The sequence below is a fragment of the Moschus berezovskii genome, chromosome 1 (genome assembly GCF_049115385.1).
Source record: "Moschus berezovskii isolate FMDL1 chromosome 1, NW_MosBer_1.0, whole genome shotgun sequence".
Lineage (NCBI taxonomy): Eukaryota > Metazoa > Chordata > Mammalia > Artiodactyla > Moschidae > Moschus > Moschus berezovskii.
The window spans coordinates 110058933-110077846 of NC_142460.1; the positions used below are offsets into that span (position 1 = coordinate 110058933).

The following is an 18914-nucleotide window of genomic DNA, read 5'->3' on the forward strand; positions in this document are numbered from 1 at the left end:
TTCAAAAAAGTTTTTTTAAATGATTAAGATTAGAAAATTTACAAAATAGAGTGTCAAAAGTGAATGCAGAACAACCTACAACAGTATTGAATGAAAATTTGGGGATTGGCTTTCCCTTAAACATAGTCGCATATCTAATTCTGAAATGGCTCTGTATCATAAACATTACCTTACAAATAAGCAATGCTGACACAGCTAATTCTAGAGAAAATCACATAAATGAAATAAAAAGAGACTCTCAACTGGTAGAATTAGATACATACCTGTACAGTATAGCAATAACCACCTAATAAAAAGCCTACTCAAATAGAAAATTTAAAAAAGGAAAAAAAACCCTACCAAAAAAAAATACATATATAGATGGATACCTGAAAGATAGGCTCTGATAATCCTAGAAGCACCCGCTGAGCATTTGTAGGGCCCAAGAAACGATGGACAAGAGAAGACCAGCCCAGAGAAAAACGAAATACAATATCTTCTTGAAAATCTGAACATAACTTGTGGCAATTTAGGTCATAGCTAAGATCAAATTTCTTGCAAGGAACCAGTGTATGTAGTTTATTCTGAATACCAGCTGGAAGTAATGGCTTCAAATTTTCTAGAAAGAATCAAATTATGATACTTTGGTTAACAACAGTAAATAATGTTTTACATTTTATAAGATATCTAAAAGATATTATAATAAATCTTTTATCATTGAAAAAAGAAGAAAAAACTACATATGAACTTGCAGGCATAAATATTACCAATAATTTCTTGCTGGGATTGAAGCATTGAAGCGTTGACTTCATTGGTGCACCGATCAGCCAAATTTCTTCCCATTCCATCTTCTATGTGCTTATTTAACTCCTGTTAACAATGGTAATAAGTGTCCACATTATTTTCTTCTCTAGAACATATACAGACTTTATAGAAATGCTAAAAAAGTAGTAAACACTAAAATGACTTTATTCTTTTGAAGTGGATAATTTTTTGTGTATTTTATAATTTACATTTATTATAAGAATGCACAGGAGATCTAACAGTTTAATCCTGTACTGATTGCCATGAAGACACTAAAATGGCCAAATCACTGAAGAGTGGAATAAGACTCAGTAAGATAAGTAAACTGTATCTGAATAACATTTAACAACAATGTAACTTACATTTTTATATACTTTCAATACACTTGGAGTAGGATGAAACTCAGAACAAAATTCATCAACCAAAACAGAGAGTCGACAAATTTCATCTGTCATTGCACATGAAACCTGGAAATACAAAAAAATCAGAATTAGAAAATTTAAACAAGATGACTGACTACTCAAAAAAATCAAATTGAAAAAACTTAATATTCTTTTAAAGTAACAGATGGAAAATATTTTTAGCACTATCAAAAGTATTTTCATTCGCAGATATTATCACAAAGCTAATGTTACCCACCTTATTTGCAACCTCCTCTGTAACCTCCCTGATTTTTTTTTTAACATCCAGTGTTAAAAGGTTCATCTGGTTTCGGATAAAGTCCAGTCTATCAATTTGGTCTTCCCTCTCTTCTATTGAATAAACCCTATTATAGTATGAAGAGTAATTAATATTCAGGATACATTTAAGTTCTAAAGAAATTAAGGAGACACTCACATATATTGAACCATCTGTTAGTGTGATAAAAGAAAAAAAAACACCTTGTATTTCAACATCTAAAAGGGATTCAAATAACATTTCACTCATAAAATGTTTTACAGATGACTGGATAGAAACTGCTATCTCTCTGCTCCTGTGGCACCTGAATCCCACAAAGGATTAGTAAGGATTCTATATCTCCACCCATTTCAGAGATACAAATATTCAAAATAGAACTCATTATTGAGTCTACTTAATAAAGCACCCTGCAAGCTTAATCCACCCAGCTGATATTTTTTGTTAGTTTCCTTGGAATACAGTCACATGCATTCATGTACCTATTGGGTGTAATTGGCTGCTTTTGCTCTAAAACTGCAGAACTGAGTAGCTGCAAAATAGACAGCATGGCCCACAAAGCCTAGAATATTTACTATCTGCTAAATTTGTTAACCCTTGGATGATATAGGAAAACAAAAGCCTGAGATTTTTTTTTAATATCTTTAGCTAAAAGAGTTACAAACCATCCTCAATTCACATCTCTTTTTTTTGTGCCAGTTTATTTCAATGTTTATATTTTTATAAAAATTAAGGTAATCCAGTGGACCAACACTTACTTTGGCTACCGTAATATAGCAACTGAGTTCAATTTACAGAAACACTGTGACAAGGCTAGCGATCAGACTCTGGGTTCTGACCCTTGTGTTTAATATGCTGCAAATTCTCTAATTTTATACATAATGCATCCTGCAAAAGCGCCAAAATTAGGCAACAGACCTAGATATGAGTGGAGTTTTCTTCTCAGCAAGATCAAATACATTTAAAATTGCCAATTTTATATTGTCTTGGATTTAATCTTAGATGCTTTATAACTTTCCATTGATTGGCTTAAGTCCACTTAAAGGTTCAGTTGAGGCTTAACATCATTACGCTTGTAACATCTAATAACATACTGATCTTAGCTTCAAGCGTACCAAGTTTGTGAGAACTACCCTTTTCTTTGAATAGTGCTGGTTTCTGTTTTCGTTTTCATCATTATAAGGCAATAAATGGAATAAAATACTGTACTACAGTATGATACATGGAGTAATGCTTACCAAATTCACCTTCTGGCTGGCAGGTAGTACCACCTTGCTTTTTTACCAGCTGATATAAAACCACAACTGGCATAAAAGAGTGATTTCAAGGTTTCAACATATGAATAAATAAAAGATGAGTGATAGGTTGAATGTAAAAAAAAAAAAAAAGTCACCTGTTTTGAACTTCGAAAAATTCTGTTTGAATAAATGGTTTTTTCACTGCTTTAAGGATATTTTCAAGTCACTGAACATTTAAAAATCACAACTCACACACAAGAATACTGAGATCGTATTCTGAGAATGTAATACTGAAAATGTAAATAATGTGTTCAAGGTTGTAAAAAAAAATGCTTAACAGTTTCAAATATTCATTAAAAAACATGCAAGTAGGCATCAGCTAAACCTATCAGGCTGATGTTAGTGTGAAAGGTATTCAATAATAATAAAAATTTTAGATCAGTCTTTTTATATTGACACAAAAATAATTTTTATTTTGCAATAAAATGAATTCATACCTTTTCTCTGCTGCTGCCACGTTTATTGAATCCATTATGTTTTTCACAGTTTCTAGTATCTGTTTAGCTCTGATAGTGTGCTGTTCAAACTTTGTTTTCACTGCTGACTGCGAGATACACTCCTGCGAGGGGCCCAAGCCATAACACATTACTGTAATTCCATCCAAACATTTTCAGGAATTTAAACACAAAAACTTGCTGTTCATAACATGAACCAAAACAGACATAAGGAAAGAAAATAAATGAAACATAAACACAACTTAAAGTTATAAAAGTTAAAAAAAGCCAAGGATTCAAAAGTAAAAAAGCTTTAACAGCAAGTTCATAGCTTTGTGTAATTTTACACAGTAATGTGCAATGGATCTTTGACTATACTATCTTCAAAAACAAATTAAAAAGGGTACTATTTTAATATTAAAAAAAGATTTCCTATTAGATTACTAATTTTACTTGGATCACCTTTAATCTATTTCTAGTTCATCTATCTTGATCTTTCTCAAATTTGTAATTGATAACCTCATAAAGTTCTTAGGCCATAGAACCAGAATTCTGCATTGAAAAAAATTAGTTGAATGATGCCACATAAAATTCATAAAAGAACTTCTATAGATTAAAGCCTGAACAAACTGAAAAATACTCTTTTAACAGTACACAACGTAGTATTTTAAATTGTTTACAGAAAATATCTTTAGCTATTTCTAAGATAATCCCATTATTGTCATGGGACAATACAGTGTGTGCCTACAGGTCAGAATGATACATTATCTCATGTTTTACTTTCAAGTTAATTGCAGCTCTTAACTTACTAACAGTTGTAGAAATCAGGGATTCATGATGAGTATTTTTTACACAGAGAATAATACATCAAAATGCGTCACATATGATCATGGATGTTTCTTTTGTGAAACTGTTTCAATTTCAGTATGAGTGCATACTGCTTGTTATTTAAAACATTTACTGTGATTCATCACTTAAATATTTGCAAATTATTAAATTCAAATTGGCCTTTCACGTTTACTTCATAGAAAGTCTAATTCTATACTGACATTAACATCTGAAAACCACTGCAAGCATCTATAGAAAAATGCTAGCTAGTCTTTGAACAATCAAGAAACACTCCTCTGGGTCACAACATCAATACCCAAAATAGATGTTCTGTAGGACACTATGTTTATTTTTTACAATAAATTTTTAAAAGGATATACCTTCCAACTCTCTAATATTTCCATGAATTTACTTTCTTGAGCTTAATATAAAACTGGTACAAACTGTGATAATTACTTCCTAAAGTAACACTATCCTTTATCAAAATAAATAGCTTTCAAGTTTTAAAGGTAGTCAATACCCTAGCACTGTTACCTTGAAATCATTAGTATACATTCAATCAATGTCCTATTTATAATCTATATTAAGCCTTCACATCTCTAAAATGATTATTTTGTTCACTTCACTTTACAGAAAGTGAAAGCACTCAGTCATGTCTGACTCTTTGCAACCCCTTGGAATTCTCCAAGCCAGAATACTGGAGTGTATAGAAAACAAAACAGATTCATTTCTTTAGCTCCAGGGTGAAGTGAAGTGAAGCTGCTCAGTCGTGTCCGACTCTTTGCGACCCCATGGACTGTAGCCTATCAGGCTCCTCCGTCCGTGGGATTCTCCAGGCAAGAGTACTGGAGTGGGTTGCCGTAGCTCCAGGGTACATGAGGATAATTCATTTAGCTAACAGTTTCCTTAACTGAGAGTCCACTACTTTTTTTCAAAGCATAGTCTCATTTTTGCTCATCATCAGCTCATTTATAAGTTTCTCAATTATCATTAATCTTGAAAAGATTAGTGTTAGGAAGTTAAGAGTATCACTGTTTTGTACATGCCAGAGCAAAAGCCACCAAAACTACATAATATTAAACATTTAAAGAGTCAACTGCTTATTTTTTAATGACTAAAACAAAGCTATGATTTTACTTTAAATAACTGTCTCATTAATTGCCAAATTAACCTTTACAAAACTATAATAAAAGAATAAGAATATTTTTAAAAGAAAAAAAAGTTAAAAGAAATTCTATGTTCCTCGATGAAGCAGATCTAGATATCAGCAATGAAGACCCCAAATTTGTAGATAACAGCACAGTATTAGAGCTAGACTAGACAAAAAGGAAAAATCTCCAAGTTATTACAAGTTACTCTTGATTCAAAAATATACAGTAGTGAATATGTAGAAAGAAGAAAACAGGCAACTTTTCTCCAATTAAAAAGTATGCCACACTGATGTTCCCACTGATCAGAAAAATATCAAAAGTCAACTACAAAAGGAATACTCTATTCCAAACGAAGTACAGGGAATGCTAATTTAAATAAAGCTTCTTTACTGAACCATTTCTCAGAGTCCTATATACACGAACATACTTATGAATCTCCATGGAGGTCACATATAGCCTGCAGTAGTACCCAGACTTATTTCATCAGGAACTCTGCTTTCATAAGGTGAAGTTTAAAATACCACACCAGACAATTTAAATTCCATCTTGTCAGAATACGCTAGAGGCTGCTTGAAAACTTCTTAAAGATTAGAAGCAAAACAATAATCACATTTCAGTTAATATCTTCTGATTTTCTACTAACATCTAAAGAAAATAGCTTACAACTAGTCATACATAGTTACAAATTTGTAAATATTAATATTTATGTGTAATTAAAACATAAAACAAATCTGTCAAGTCCCCTTGATAAAAGACCCGAAATACCCAATAACATGCTACTTATCACTCCAAATCTGTTACTTGGAAATATTTTAAACTGACAGAAGAAGTGCAAGAAAGAACACCAAGATACAATATACCTTTCAGCTTCTTCTAAATCAAATGAATCTCAAGAGGTCTATGGTAAAGATCAGATTGTTTGATAAAATGATGAATTTGGTATAGTTTTTCTTTTCACAAAAATCATAAGACTACACACACACAAACAGAAGTCAATTCTGAAAACAGAAAATGGGCATTAAGGCCACATGTTGTCATCACAATGCAAAAAAAAACCAAAACAAAACAAGAAAAGTCATATGGGAAGAATCAAAATACCTGAATTTTAATAACTCCTGTATTGAGTAGGAAATGCCAAAAACTATAATTAAAAATTAATCAACAATGAAATCTGGATACTGAAAGCGATGGAAGACATCCAAAGCTACACTCACAGACAAATTCATTCCACTTTTATAATGAAAGCAGAAAGAAACTTTCTGTAAACATTAGTTGAGATGAATGACTAACAACCAAAAAATGCTATTTATAAACTGATAAACTATTCAATTAATCTTTAGAGGATAAAGCAAAGCAATAAAATCATTGACAACTCTCAATTAAGATTAAAATATATATTTTCTTATATACTTTATTTAATGATATTTCTGGTATATAGACAGATATAGAAAATATAAAAATTTTTAAATAAACAATTCTATACTAAATTATAAATTCTCAGCAATGTATCAATTTACAAGAAATCATAAATTATCAAAATTAATTTAAAAGGTAACAAATATGAGCTTTGGCAAAAAGTTGAAAAAAGCTGTCAATGTAATTACCAAAAAAAGGTTTGGCCATCAAGACAAAACTGTTTGCCATACGACTATTTCCTTAGGTAAATTCAAATCATTTTTAGCTAATTCTCATTTTATATCCATCATAGCTTTAAACAAAAATTTCAGACTCTAAAGCCTAACATTCTCTACAACTTCATGGAAAAGCTCGTGCTCATAAATATTTTTTTCCAAACATAATTTTTAAATTCTCAAAAGAACTTTTAAAATAAAAAAGTGAAATACCAAGTTTCTTCTAAAAACATTAGAAAGAACAGTTCCCAACTCTTCCTGATTATTGCAATCACTTGGGGAGCTTTAAACATTTAAGAGATTCCGAGGTCCATCCTAGCCCTACTGGATTAAGTCTCTGGGATAGGTCAGGAGCCTGCAGGTCTCTGAAGTACCTCATGCGTTTCTCATCACCAGCCAGGTTTGGGAACCAGTGCTCTACAGCACATCTTTTATTCTTCTCATTCCCACCTCTTCAAGGAGATATTCTGGGAAAGCAAAAGCTATACCAGGAACCAGTATGAAAGGTATGAGTGTATAACTGAACAGTACATGATTTGGTAGGAAAAATCGATGATAAACACATATACACAAAGAAAGAAAAGCTCAATAAATAAGAAAAGATGAGGGAAACAACAAAAAATACTCTCCCCGATATTTTTCCCATGGATGAAATGACTGTTCCTGGTAAGAGTGGGTAGAGGATTGAATCTCTCGTGCAAGAAAAGGGAAAGAATATAAAAATTATCTTTAAGTAACTGAGATATCATGTATCCTACAGGTTAATTTGACAGAACACCTGTTGATATTCCAGGGACCTCTGAAAAATCAGAACCACCTTACCAAGAGAACAGAGAGTAGGCTGTCTCAAACGTTTTGTCTTTGTCTACCTAATGGTCTTTCTTCTTCTTACCAAATTGAAAGTAGGGGATAGTGAGCAAATGATTAATTTTAAAAATTCTGCCAAGTACACTCAATATTTATGTCCTTAGTATTATAATAGTTACTACTTATAAGGAAGAATTACAGATGGAAGTTTCTTCAGTTCTGAGTATCTGTGTTCATCTGGGGGTGAGGAGATATGTACTTTAATAAATACAACTAGACAGAGCTAAATGAGAGCCAAGAAGATTAACAGCTAAAAGTATTTTTCAGTCAATCTAGGATGTTTTAAGGTCTCTGAATAAAACACCTATCCCAAAATATAACAGGATCTTCTCTCTCCACTGGCACACACACTAGTTATTCCTGCACCTCAGTAGCTTAGATTCCCCTAAAGTATAGGACCTGCATTTAATTATTTTTGCATCCGTTTGTTTTGTTCAGCACATTTGACATAAAACGTGGAGAATTAACAGGTGGCAATACAATTGAGAAATGTAATTAACTTTTGTCAAATGGCGTTAACTATGTTCTATCAAAACAAAACAGATCTTCATTTTACTCTATCACCCATTCCAACAGCAATTACATTTCTTTAATCTTGTCCCTAACTACTGAATATAACAGAAAATTATATTCATCACACAACACAATATTAGAAAATAATGTCTCATTTAGATACATTAAAAAAAAAAGAGTAAGAAGAAATTACAATCTTTAATTCTCCATTCTTACAGATCATCCATTTTGCAGGGACCTTCCTTCTTCAAACTCTCCTTGCTTCACTTGTTCTGTCAGAAACTACACTAAATAACACCAAAGGTTATTAACAAAGACAGGTAATGAAAACAGAAGATTATGCTCACTTTCCAACCAATGCTACAGTTTTAGTCAATACATTCACAAAATTCCTACCTCAAAGATGTGTTCAAAATTCTGAAACTCTTGTAATCTTGCCTGAAATCCTTCTGCAAGTGCCCCACCTGTAATATTTAGGTGAAGAGTTTAAAACCTAGTATATAGCAAGATAAGATATTTGCATGCTATTTTTATAACCTATATTTATATTTCAAAAGGAAATCTATAATGAATACATACCACCTTCTGGCATCCCCTGTGCTTTGTGCTTTCTAGCACTAAGAACTTCCTTTGCAGAAACAAAAAAGATACGATTGCGTGCTTCTAAAGGATCCACAACTCTGAGCTCCTCCACCAAAAAATGCAAGCATCTTTCCATGTGCTGTCTGCGTACCTAGCAAAAAAAAAAGGGTATTAAAAGAATTCTAATAACTAAACAAACATGAGTTACAGGCCTATACTAAACTCCATTTATAGTGATATTAAGCATGGCATCACCGACACAATAAACATGGGTTTGGTTGAACTCCGGGAGTTGGTGATGGACAGGGAGGCCTGGCGTGCTGCGGTTCATGGGGTCGCAGAGTCAAACAACTGAGCGACTGAACTGAACTGATTACTATACTATGTAGTAACAGTTGCCTTATACTTTTATAACTTTATTATTTTCAACTACTTTTTTTAAAATTGGAGTATAGCTGCTTTACAATGTTTTGTTAGTTTTGCCTTATAATTAACAAATAAATCCAAAAATTCTAATAAATGAAGTCTGATACTTGCTGATAGGAAATCTTCCTCTTAATGATTCTTCCTTGAACATTTAATTTAAAACTCTGATGGACCATCAAACACTACACAACCATTAAGAAATATATTGTACACAAATACTAGTACTTAGTGTCACAGGGAAAGGTTCTTAATTCTGTATTAAGGATATATGATGTGTATACATATTTATGTAATTAATACGTGGCATGCAGGCAACACTCACTAAAATGGTGGCAATTTAATTTCTTCTTTAGGATTTTATTTTCTAAATTTTCTACAATGAAGCTATTAATACCTTTAAAATTAGAAAATAAGTGCTTCAATAAATTTGCTATAATGAAGTTAGTTTTATTTTGAAATCAGAGCATAAATGGTATATTTTTCTTCCAAAAAACACTGGGAATTAAAATTGGGGAGACTACATTAGCTATGGATTAGAGCTGTGACATTAAATTTAAGATTAGCACATGGGTATCTAAATTAGGAATAAGGATTAGAAGTTAGTTAGGGTTTAGTACCAGCCTTTAACATTATGGCTATTAAGAGATCACCATATTAAGACTTAATAAAATTAAAGAGGAATGGAGAAGAACAATCTGTGGGTGTTATCTTCTGATTTTCTGATGATTAAATGAGAGCTTGATTTGAAAGAGTATGATTACAAAACAAGTTAATAACAGGTTTCTTATTAAGCAAAATTTCAATTTAGGGGGTCAGGGGAAGAATGAAAGCAAATAATCTAACATGTGAATAGTGATGGGATAGTATAAATTTTATTTTTTTAATGTATTTTCTAAAGTTTTTTTGTTTGTTTTTGACCAGGCCATGTGGCTTGTGGGATCTTAGTTCCCTAACCAAGGATTGAACCCATGTCCCCTGCAGTGAAAGCATGGAGTCCTAAACACTGAACTGCCAAAGAATTCTCTATAAGTTTTCTTAAAAAAATAATAAATACATACTACTATTAAAATCAGAAATACCATCAAGCAAATTAAATATTACTTGTATACTAAATGCCAGATTCTTCATCCTTTCTAAAAGTTTCTAAAACCACCAGCATGACTAAAATGAAAAACAAAAGCAAAAAATACCAAGCACTGTCAATGATACAAATCATGTGGCACTCTCAATGTAGTGATGAAAATATAAACTTATATGAGCACTTCAAAAAACTCTTGGGCTGCATTTATTAAAATAGCATATTCTTTACCAATCTATACCCATTCCTGCGTTACTGACACTGTGAGTCGGATAAATCTGGTTTGGGGGCAAGAGCTGTTCTGTGTTACACGTTGTTTAACAGCATTGCAAGCCTCTCCCCACTAGATGCCAGTAGCACACAACCCCTCACAGTGAGAACCACTGTATATATCCAAGAGAAATATACACCAGTGCGCAACAAAAAGACATAAACAAGAATATGCCCAGCAGCATTATTCGTAACAGCGAAAAGAAGGAAATTTACCCAAATGCCCATCACTATCAGAATGAAGAGATCACCTGTTATTCATAGGATGAAAGACTATACAGCAATGAGAATGTACTTCATCTATGCACAACAGAATGGATATATGTCACAAATTTAATGTTTAACAAAAGAAACCTGACACAGAAGTAAATACTACGTGGTTCCATTACACAAAGTTCAACAACCATAAAAATTAATTTAGGCTATCAGGGACACAAGTGGTTATCCTTCGGTTGGAGGGTAGAGGCTAGAAATGGGGGATACTGGGGTGCTGGAATGTTCTGCTTCTTGACCTGGACCCTTACAAAGGTATTAAATTTGTAAAATTCACTGAGCTGGACACCAATGATTTGTATACTTTTCTGTTATGTTATACTTAAATAGAGAATTAAAAAGGATGTTTCAAGATCTAAAATGATTTGACAGTACTGTCATAATACAACTTTATTTCAAAGTAGCTTAACACTCTGTCCTTAGCAGATATCCACTTCAGGTTTTGTACAATTATACTCTTTTCTCAAGTAAGAGAATAGCTGCTTGTGATGTATATTGTTTTCTCAGATACCAATGTACATTACTATATTTCAAAACTTAAGGGAAAAAAATGTAACTTACATCTTCCATATATTCTGGCTCTGATGCAGAGGCATCCCAACGATTATTCAGGATAAAAATATTAGGCTTGGAAAGTCGCTCATTTACCTTGTGAAAAAACTGTTTTTCCTGAAAAACATCCAATACCCAACAGTATGTTCACTTTTAAAGCTATGTTATTTCTATATTTATACATGAAACCTTATTTGAATCTAAAAGTTTGAACCATTTAACAATGGTGAGAACACCCAGAATACCCACTAAGGTAAAAGATCCCAAAGCACTCTGAACATTAAACTTCCAGAGATGACAAAATTAAAATATAAGAAAGCAAAAGTTAAGATTTTCCTGCTTCTCTCATGAGTCTTTATTGAAATTCAATTGAACAAATATATATCTGTTTCTACTACATGCAGGACATAAGATACTGCTAGATATGATAGTGTTTTTAAAAAGCTACCTCAAATCTTCAAGATTTAGACTAAGTAAATTAATGTAAGACACACATATCATAATAAATAAAAGATATGTGCCATAAATGCTATAAACATCCAACTGAAATTAAGAAATGATCTATAAAGGAGGAAGTGGTGATAAAGATGGGCTTGATGGTACTGATAATGGCTTTTTGAAGGATGGAAAAATTGAGAGGGGAAAGAATTGTAAGCCAAGAATAACATAAACAAAGGTACCAAAGTCAAAATGTATATCAAAGTTTGTTTATCTGACACCTAAATAATGGAGTTACTCTAAACCAGATTTTAAACATTTACCTATTTTTTATACCATCAGGTTGTAAACAGCTGTCAGTGCTGTTAGAGCAACACAGTTTATGATATAGATTGGCCACATAAACACTAATAACACAGTGACAAAACAGGACTTGCTGGTAACACCTAGGTTTTAATGGTGTTTAGCCATTTATTTGCTTTTGAGGAATAATAATGTTTAAAAATTACACTATAGCTTTGGATATTAGATATCAAAACTCTGGAAAGTTTATTTGAGATATGTCTGGTTCTAGATCCTGGATAAATAATCTTCTGTGTTTAACAGCAGTTTAGAGTGGAGAAGGAAATGGCAACCCACTCCAGGCAGTACTCCTGCCTGGAAAATCCCATGAATGGAGGAGCCTGGTGGGCTGCAGTCCATGGAGTTGCTAGGAGTCAGACACGACTGAGCGACTTCATTTTCACACATTGGAGAAGGAAATGGCAACCCACTCCAGTATTCTTGCCTGGAGAATCCCAGGGACGGGGGAACCTGGTGGGCTGCCATCTATGGGGCCGCACAGAGTTGGACACGACTGAAGCGACTTAGCAGCAGCAGTAGCAGCAGAGGGTACACAGGTAAGAGGAAATCTAGGGCGTACACAGGTAAACCTTTGTGAGAAAGTTGACAAAACTCAAAATATGAAAAGCTTTGCCTGCCAGACAGGGAGGTGAGGTGGGAGTATTGTATCTTATTTGAAATACTTAAGTCAACAGCCTAACAATTCTGGTGTCTGTTCCTTTAGAAACTTGCAAATAACTACAGTGAATGTCAACAACACACCTTGGACTCAAATACTCACTACAAGCTAGAACCATCAATCCAAAATCAGTCCTTCTAGTCCCATAGAAACACAAACCCCTTCATTCACCCCTGATATTACAGGTTCCTTCTAATGTAGGATTTGAATTTCCCTTACTTTTCATAATCAGAAAGGGTATTACTTCATATTCTATCACTCAAACAAAATAATGATTAGATCCTACCGTGTTCATTAGAGTTGATTCGGAATTTGCAACCAAAACGAAGACATCAGCATCTAAGCAAAACTTATCAATCCAGCTATCCAGCTCTGTAGTGACATCTGTGCCCGGACTAATGGGAACAAAATAAGAATTATATTATATATATATGTACATATATATTTTTTTCTTTTTGCCATGTTGCACAGCATGTAGGATATGAAATCCCAGTTCCCTATTCAGGGATCGAACTCACACCCCCCGCACAGAAGCGCAGATTCTTAACCACTGGACCTCCAAGAAGTCCCTATACATTCTTTAAAAAGAAAACTTAGATTATAGAGAGATAATTTCTTTTAACTTTTAAGAATTAGTTGAAGTCTAAAGGACAGGATTTTTACCAGTTATCAGTCTGAGGCCTAGGAGATTTAAATTACTTTCTAACCTATAAGAGAGCAGTTGTGGAAAGTTGAGAATTGTGCGCTATATACTTCTGCTGACAACTCCCAGAGCCTATCCAACTGACAACTAAACAAATGTTAAAAATGTTTATTAAAGAGAGAAAACTTCATGATTTTTGACAAAACAAGTAATATGATAAATATTTAAAATCTTTATGCTTTAATATACGATATTTGTTTTTCTCTTTCTGACTTACTCTACTGTGTGTGTCAGACTCTCTAGGTCCATCCACATCTCCACAAATGACCCTATTTCCTTTTTATGGCTGAGTAATATTTCACGGTATATATATACCACTTCTTCTTTATCCATTAATCTGTCATTAGATATTTAGGTTGCGTCCTTGTCCTGACTACTTTAAGCAGTGCTGCAATGAACACTGGGGTACATGTGTCCTTTTAAGTTATGGTTTTCTCAGGGAGATTAAGACTGATATATATATATATGCGTGTGTGTGTGTGTATATATACACACTACCATGTACTAAAATACAGAGCTAGTGGGAACCCGCTATGAAGCACAGGAAGTCCTGTTTGGTGGTCTGTGATGACCTAGACGGATGGGAGGGCGTGGTGGGGTGGAGGGAGGTCTGGGAGGCCCAAGGGAGCGGACATATGCATACATATAGTTGATTCACTTCATTGTACACCAGAAACTAACACAGCATTATAAAGCAATTATATTCTAATTAAAAAAAAACTTTACGCTTTGGGAAGCTGAAAATTAAGCACTAGGAAAAAAAATGAGGCTAACACACAATTTATACTATACAAACTATACTCCAACTGTATATACATTGGCTTGATGTATCTCATGACCAGCTGGCAAGATAAACAGGTTGGGGTCATGGATACAGTCTGGCCATGAAGTAAAAGAAAAATTAAAACTATTATATTTAAACTAAATGTTTTTAGGTGCTTTCTCTGGAAGTTCAACTGTTAGGGGGCGCAAATTCAATCCCTGGTTGAGGCACTAAGATGCCATATGCCACATGGTATGGCCAAAAATTAATTATTAAAAAAATTAAAACATAAAAAAATAAACCCAATGTTTTTATTTACCAAGTATCTTTTCTCTCATCCAAGCTATTTCTGTTGATTACTTGAAATACTCTTTCAATCAAAAGGGAAAGCCCTCATCAAATAAAAGAAAAAAATTTCCATAAAACACTGAAATTTTAACTTGAGAAAACAAAAGGGCATACCACAATTTAAAAAAAAATCATTTAACTACTTTTTTTTTGGTTAAGGACTCTGCTAAAGGGACATGCATTACCATTTTATTAAGCACCAATGTAATAGGATGATTTTTAAAAAATGTATTAAATGCAGGTTAATCAGAAGAGCTGGGAATAAATTACAAAAGCATTTGATTAATTCTTGAACAACGAAAAGCAGTATGAACTGTCCAGCAGTTATTCTGGGAAACTAGGTCTCAAGAATGATTACTGATTAAAAAACAATAACTGGTTAGAGTTATCTATCAAAGATATCTGGGCTTCCACGGATGTGGGTTTGATCCCTGAGTCAAGAAGATCCCCCAAAGAAGGAAATGGCAAATCACTACAGCATTCTTGCCTGGGAAATCCCATGGACAGACGAGCCTGGTGGGCTACAGTCCATGGAGTCAAGAGTCAGACACAACTCAGTGACTAAACCACAACAAGAATCAACATATCTAGAATCAGAAGGTCTTTAAGGCCCAGCCCATTATCGAAACTACAAAGTCAGTCTAGCGAAAACAGTGGTCAGTTCTTGAAATTTCCTGTACTAGAATCATACTGATAAATCAGCACTTTCATGTAACCATTAAGAAACAAAATAAAAAATAATACCTTAAATGTTCTGTTACAATCTAGCAAAGGAGAACAAAGCAGCAATTGAACATTTAAAATTTTTATGTACTGCATTCTACATGCAAGCAGCATTTCTATTAAACAAAACTTTTACAATGAGAAAATATTTCATATGTAATTTTACCTGTCTACTAAAACCAGGTCATCTCTCAAGAGAGCACATTTTGCCTTTGGCCAAAACACATGCACAAGACACCCAGCTTTCAAGTCTTTATCCATATGAAGGGCATGGGCCAGCTGATTAACTGTCTAAAGAGGGAAGGGAAGAAAAAACAAAACTATTTGTAACAAAATTCAAGAAAAATTTTAAATATTAGGACTTGCTAAGCTTATTTTTGCAAAACATGTAGAAAAAGCAGAACTTTATATAATTTGAAATAAAACCATCTGGGGTTTAAACCTGAGGTTTGAAATTACCAAGTAGGAAAAAAATAACAGACATGAGAACAGTTGACTCATACCATCATTCCAAACAATGTGGGCTGGAAACATTCTAAATGCCCCAACAAATGGCATCCTATGCAACACCTGAACTTGATTATACTGTATGTATGAAAAAAAACTCTACAATATATTAAGGGGGAAAAAGCTATCAGAAAATAGCATATAAAATCATTTTATTTTAAAAATACAGAGAAACACCAATTCAAGTCTATACCAAAGTATTTCCATTGATTTTGGAAGTGTGTGAGTTGTGGAGTTTCTTTTCTTTTTTTCTATTTTTATTTCCTGACTCTTCTAAAACGAATTTATTGATTACTAATGCGGGGGGGGGGGGTGCGGGTAAAGGAATGTCACTAGTCAGTATTCACACAAGCATGCTTTAAAGTTAATGACCATGCCCATTCGCTGGGCTGGATGAAGCGCAAGCTGGAATCAAGATTGCCGGGAGAAATATCAATAACCTTAGATATGCAGATGACACCACCCTTATGGCAGAAAGCAAAGAACTAAAGAGCCTTTGATGAAAGTGAAAGAGGAGGCTTAAAACTCAACATTCAGAAAACTAAGATCATGGCATCTGGTCCCATCAGTTCAGTTCAGTTCAGTCGCTCAGTCGTGTCCAGCTCTTTGCGACCCCATGAATCACAGCACGCCAGGCCTCCCTGACCATCACCAACTCCCGGAGTTCACTCAAACTCATGTCCATCGAGTCGGTGATGCCATCCAGCCATCTCATTCTCTGCCGTTCCCTTCTCCTCCTGCCCTCAATCCCTCCCAGCATCAGAGTCTTTTCCAGTGAGTCAACTCGTCCCATGAGGTGGCCAAAGTATTGGAGTTTCAGCTTCAGCATCAGCCCTTCCAATGAACACCCAGGACTGATCTCCCTTAGAATGGACTGGCTGGATCTCCTTGCAGTCCAAGGGACTCTCAAGAGTCTTCTCCAACACCACAGTTCAAAAGCATCAATTCTTCAGTGATCAGTTTTCTTCACAGTCCAACTCTCACATCCATACATGACCCCTGGAAAAACCACAGCCTTGACTAGATGGACCTTGGTGGGCAAAGTAATGTCTCTGCTTTTTAACATGCTATCTAGGTTGGTCATAACTTTCCTTCCAAGGAGTAAGCATCTTTTAATTTCATGGCTGCAATCACCATCTGCATCTGGTCCCATCACTTCATAGCAAATAGATGGGGAAATAGTGGAAACAGTGACAGACTTTATTTTTGGAAAAGGAAAGTGAAGTCACTCAGTCATGCCCAACTCTTTGTGATCTGATGGACTGTAGCCCTACCAGACTCCTCCGTCCACGGGATTTTCCAGGCAAGAATACTGGAGTGGGTTGCCATTTCCTTCTCCAGATCTTCCTGACCCAGGGATTGAAGCCGGGTCTCTTGCATTGTAGGCAGATACTTTACCGTCTGAGCCACCAGGGAAGTTATTTTGGGGGTCTCCAAAATCACTGCAGATGGTGAATGCAGCCATGAAATTAAAAGATGTTTGCTCTTTGGAAGAAAAGCAATGACCAACCTAGACAGCATATTAAAAAGCAGAGACATTACTTTGCCAACAAAGGTCTGTCTAGTCAAAGCTATGGTTTTTCCAATAGTCATGTATGGATGTGCGAGTTGGACTGTAAAGAAAGCTAAGCACAGAAGAATTGATGCTTTTGAACTGTGGTGTTGGAGAAGACTTTTGAGAGTCCCTTGGACTTTAAGGAGATCCAACCAGTCCATCCTAAAGGAAATCAGTCCTGAATATTCTTTGGAAGGACTGATGCTGAAGCTGAAACTCCAATACTTTGGCCACCTGATGGGAAGAACTGACTCATTTGAAAAGACCCTGATGCTGGGAAAGATTGAAGGCAGGAGGAGAAGGGGACAACAGAGGATGAGATGGTTGGATGGCATCACCAACTTAATGGACATGAGTTTGAGTAAATTCCGGGAGTTGGAGATGGACAGGGAAGCCTGGTGTGCTGCAGTCCATGGGGTCACAAAGAGTCGAACATGACTGAGCAATTGAACTGAACTGACTGATGGCCTGTCTTTCCATGTAAGCTCCCTAAAATATTTCTACTTCTCAAGATGACTTCTGATATACATTCATTATCTTTCATGTACATGTTAAATTAAACATACAATTAAGTTCCAAGGGCTGAAGACAAAATTAATAATCAAGGAAAGGGCATCAGCACACATACCTCTATGATTCTTTTGCAATTTACATGAAACTTTAAAAGGGAAACATCTATTATCAAATGGCCACAGTAGTCCTGATCAGGGTTGAAGTGAATTTCCACAGTGACAATGATAGGTAGTGGTTTTTTTGCTTGCTTTATAAACTTTCTGATAGAATTAAAAACTTGTGACTACTCTGTATGGCTTAAAAGTTTGAATATTTTCATAAATATCATCTCATTTGTTGTTCATAAATAAATACTGAAGGGTATTAGACCAATTGAGTTACCTGCTCTGATCAAACAAACTCACAGGAGGATGACTAGACCTATGAATTCGCCTACAGTTTAGTCAAAACTAAAATGGCATGGATCTTCACATACTGAACTTCTGTATTTGTGGGAAAGCTCTTATGACTAAAGTGAATATAATGAGAAACAGTGCCTTTTCCACTTGCTTTCATACCAGAGCAAACACCTTGCATCCTAATTGTTTTTTCTTTTTGTTTAGCTGAAAAATCCCAGTGCCACTGAATTCCTTAAGAAATTTATACAAGGTAGGGAACTACTGGAGAAGGCAATGGCACCCCAGTCCAGTACTCTTGCCTGGAAAATCCCATGGACGGAGGAGCCTTGTGGGCTGCAGTCCATGGGGTCGCTAAGAGTCAGACACGACTGAGCGACTTCACTTTCACTTTTCACTTTCATGCATTGGAGAAAGAAATGGCAACCCATTCCAGTGTTCTTGCCTGGAGAATCCCAGGGACGGGGGACCCTGGTGGGCTTCTGTCTATGGGGTCACACAGAGTTGGACACGACTGAAGTGACGCAGCAGCAGCAGCAGCAGCTTACCAAATATTCCAAAGGCAAAAACAGTTTCTAAAGGCACAG

General features: G+C 34.8%; 1 protein-coding gene across 1 annotated transcript in view; it reads right to left on the reverse strand.

Annotated features, from left to right (window-relative positions):
• The window catches only part of MFN1 (mitofusin 1), a 34369-nt gene that overhangs the window by 7842 nt on the left and 7613 nt on the right, over nucleotides 1–18914 (reverse strand). Inside the window, exons 5-14 of the mRNA XM_088838921.1 lie at nucleotides 15524–15648; nucleotides 13107–13215; nucleotides 11371–11478; nucleotides 8760–8913; nucleotides 8577–8644; nucleotides 3194–3315; nucleotides 1423–1549; nucleotides 1146–1250; nucleotides 747–849; nucleotides 369–598 (exon numbers count right to left, since the gene is read on the reverse strand). Of these exons, the coding sequence (XP_088695047.1) occupies nucleotides 369–598; nucleotides 747–849; nucleotides 1146–1250; nucleotides 1423–1549; nucleotides 3194–3315; nucleotides 8577–8644; nucleotides 8760–8913; nucleotides 11371–11478; nucleotides 13107–13215; nucleotides 15524–15648 (1251 nt within the window). The remainder of the gene's footprint in view (nucleotides 1–368; nucleotides 599–746; nucleotides 850–1145; nucleotides 1251–1422; nucleotides 1550–3193; nucleotides 3316–8576; nucleotides 8645–8759; nucleotides 8914–11370; nucleotides 11479–13106; nucleotides 13216–15523; nucleotides 15649–18914) is intronic.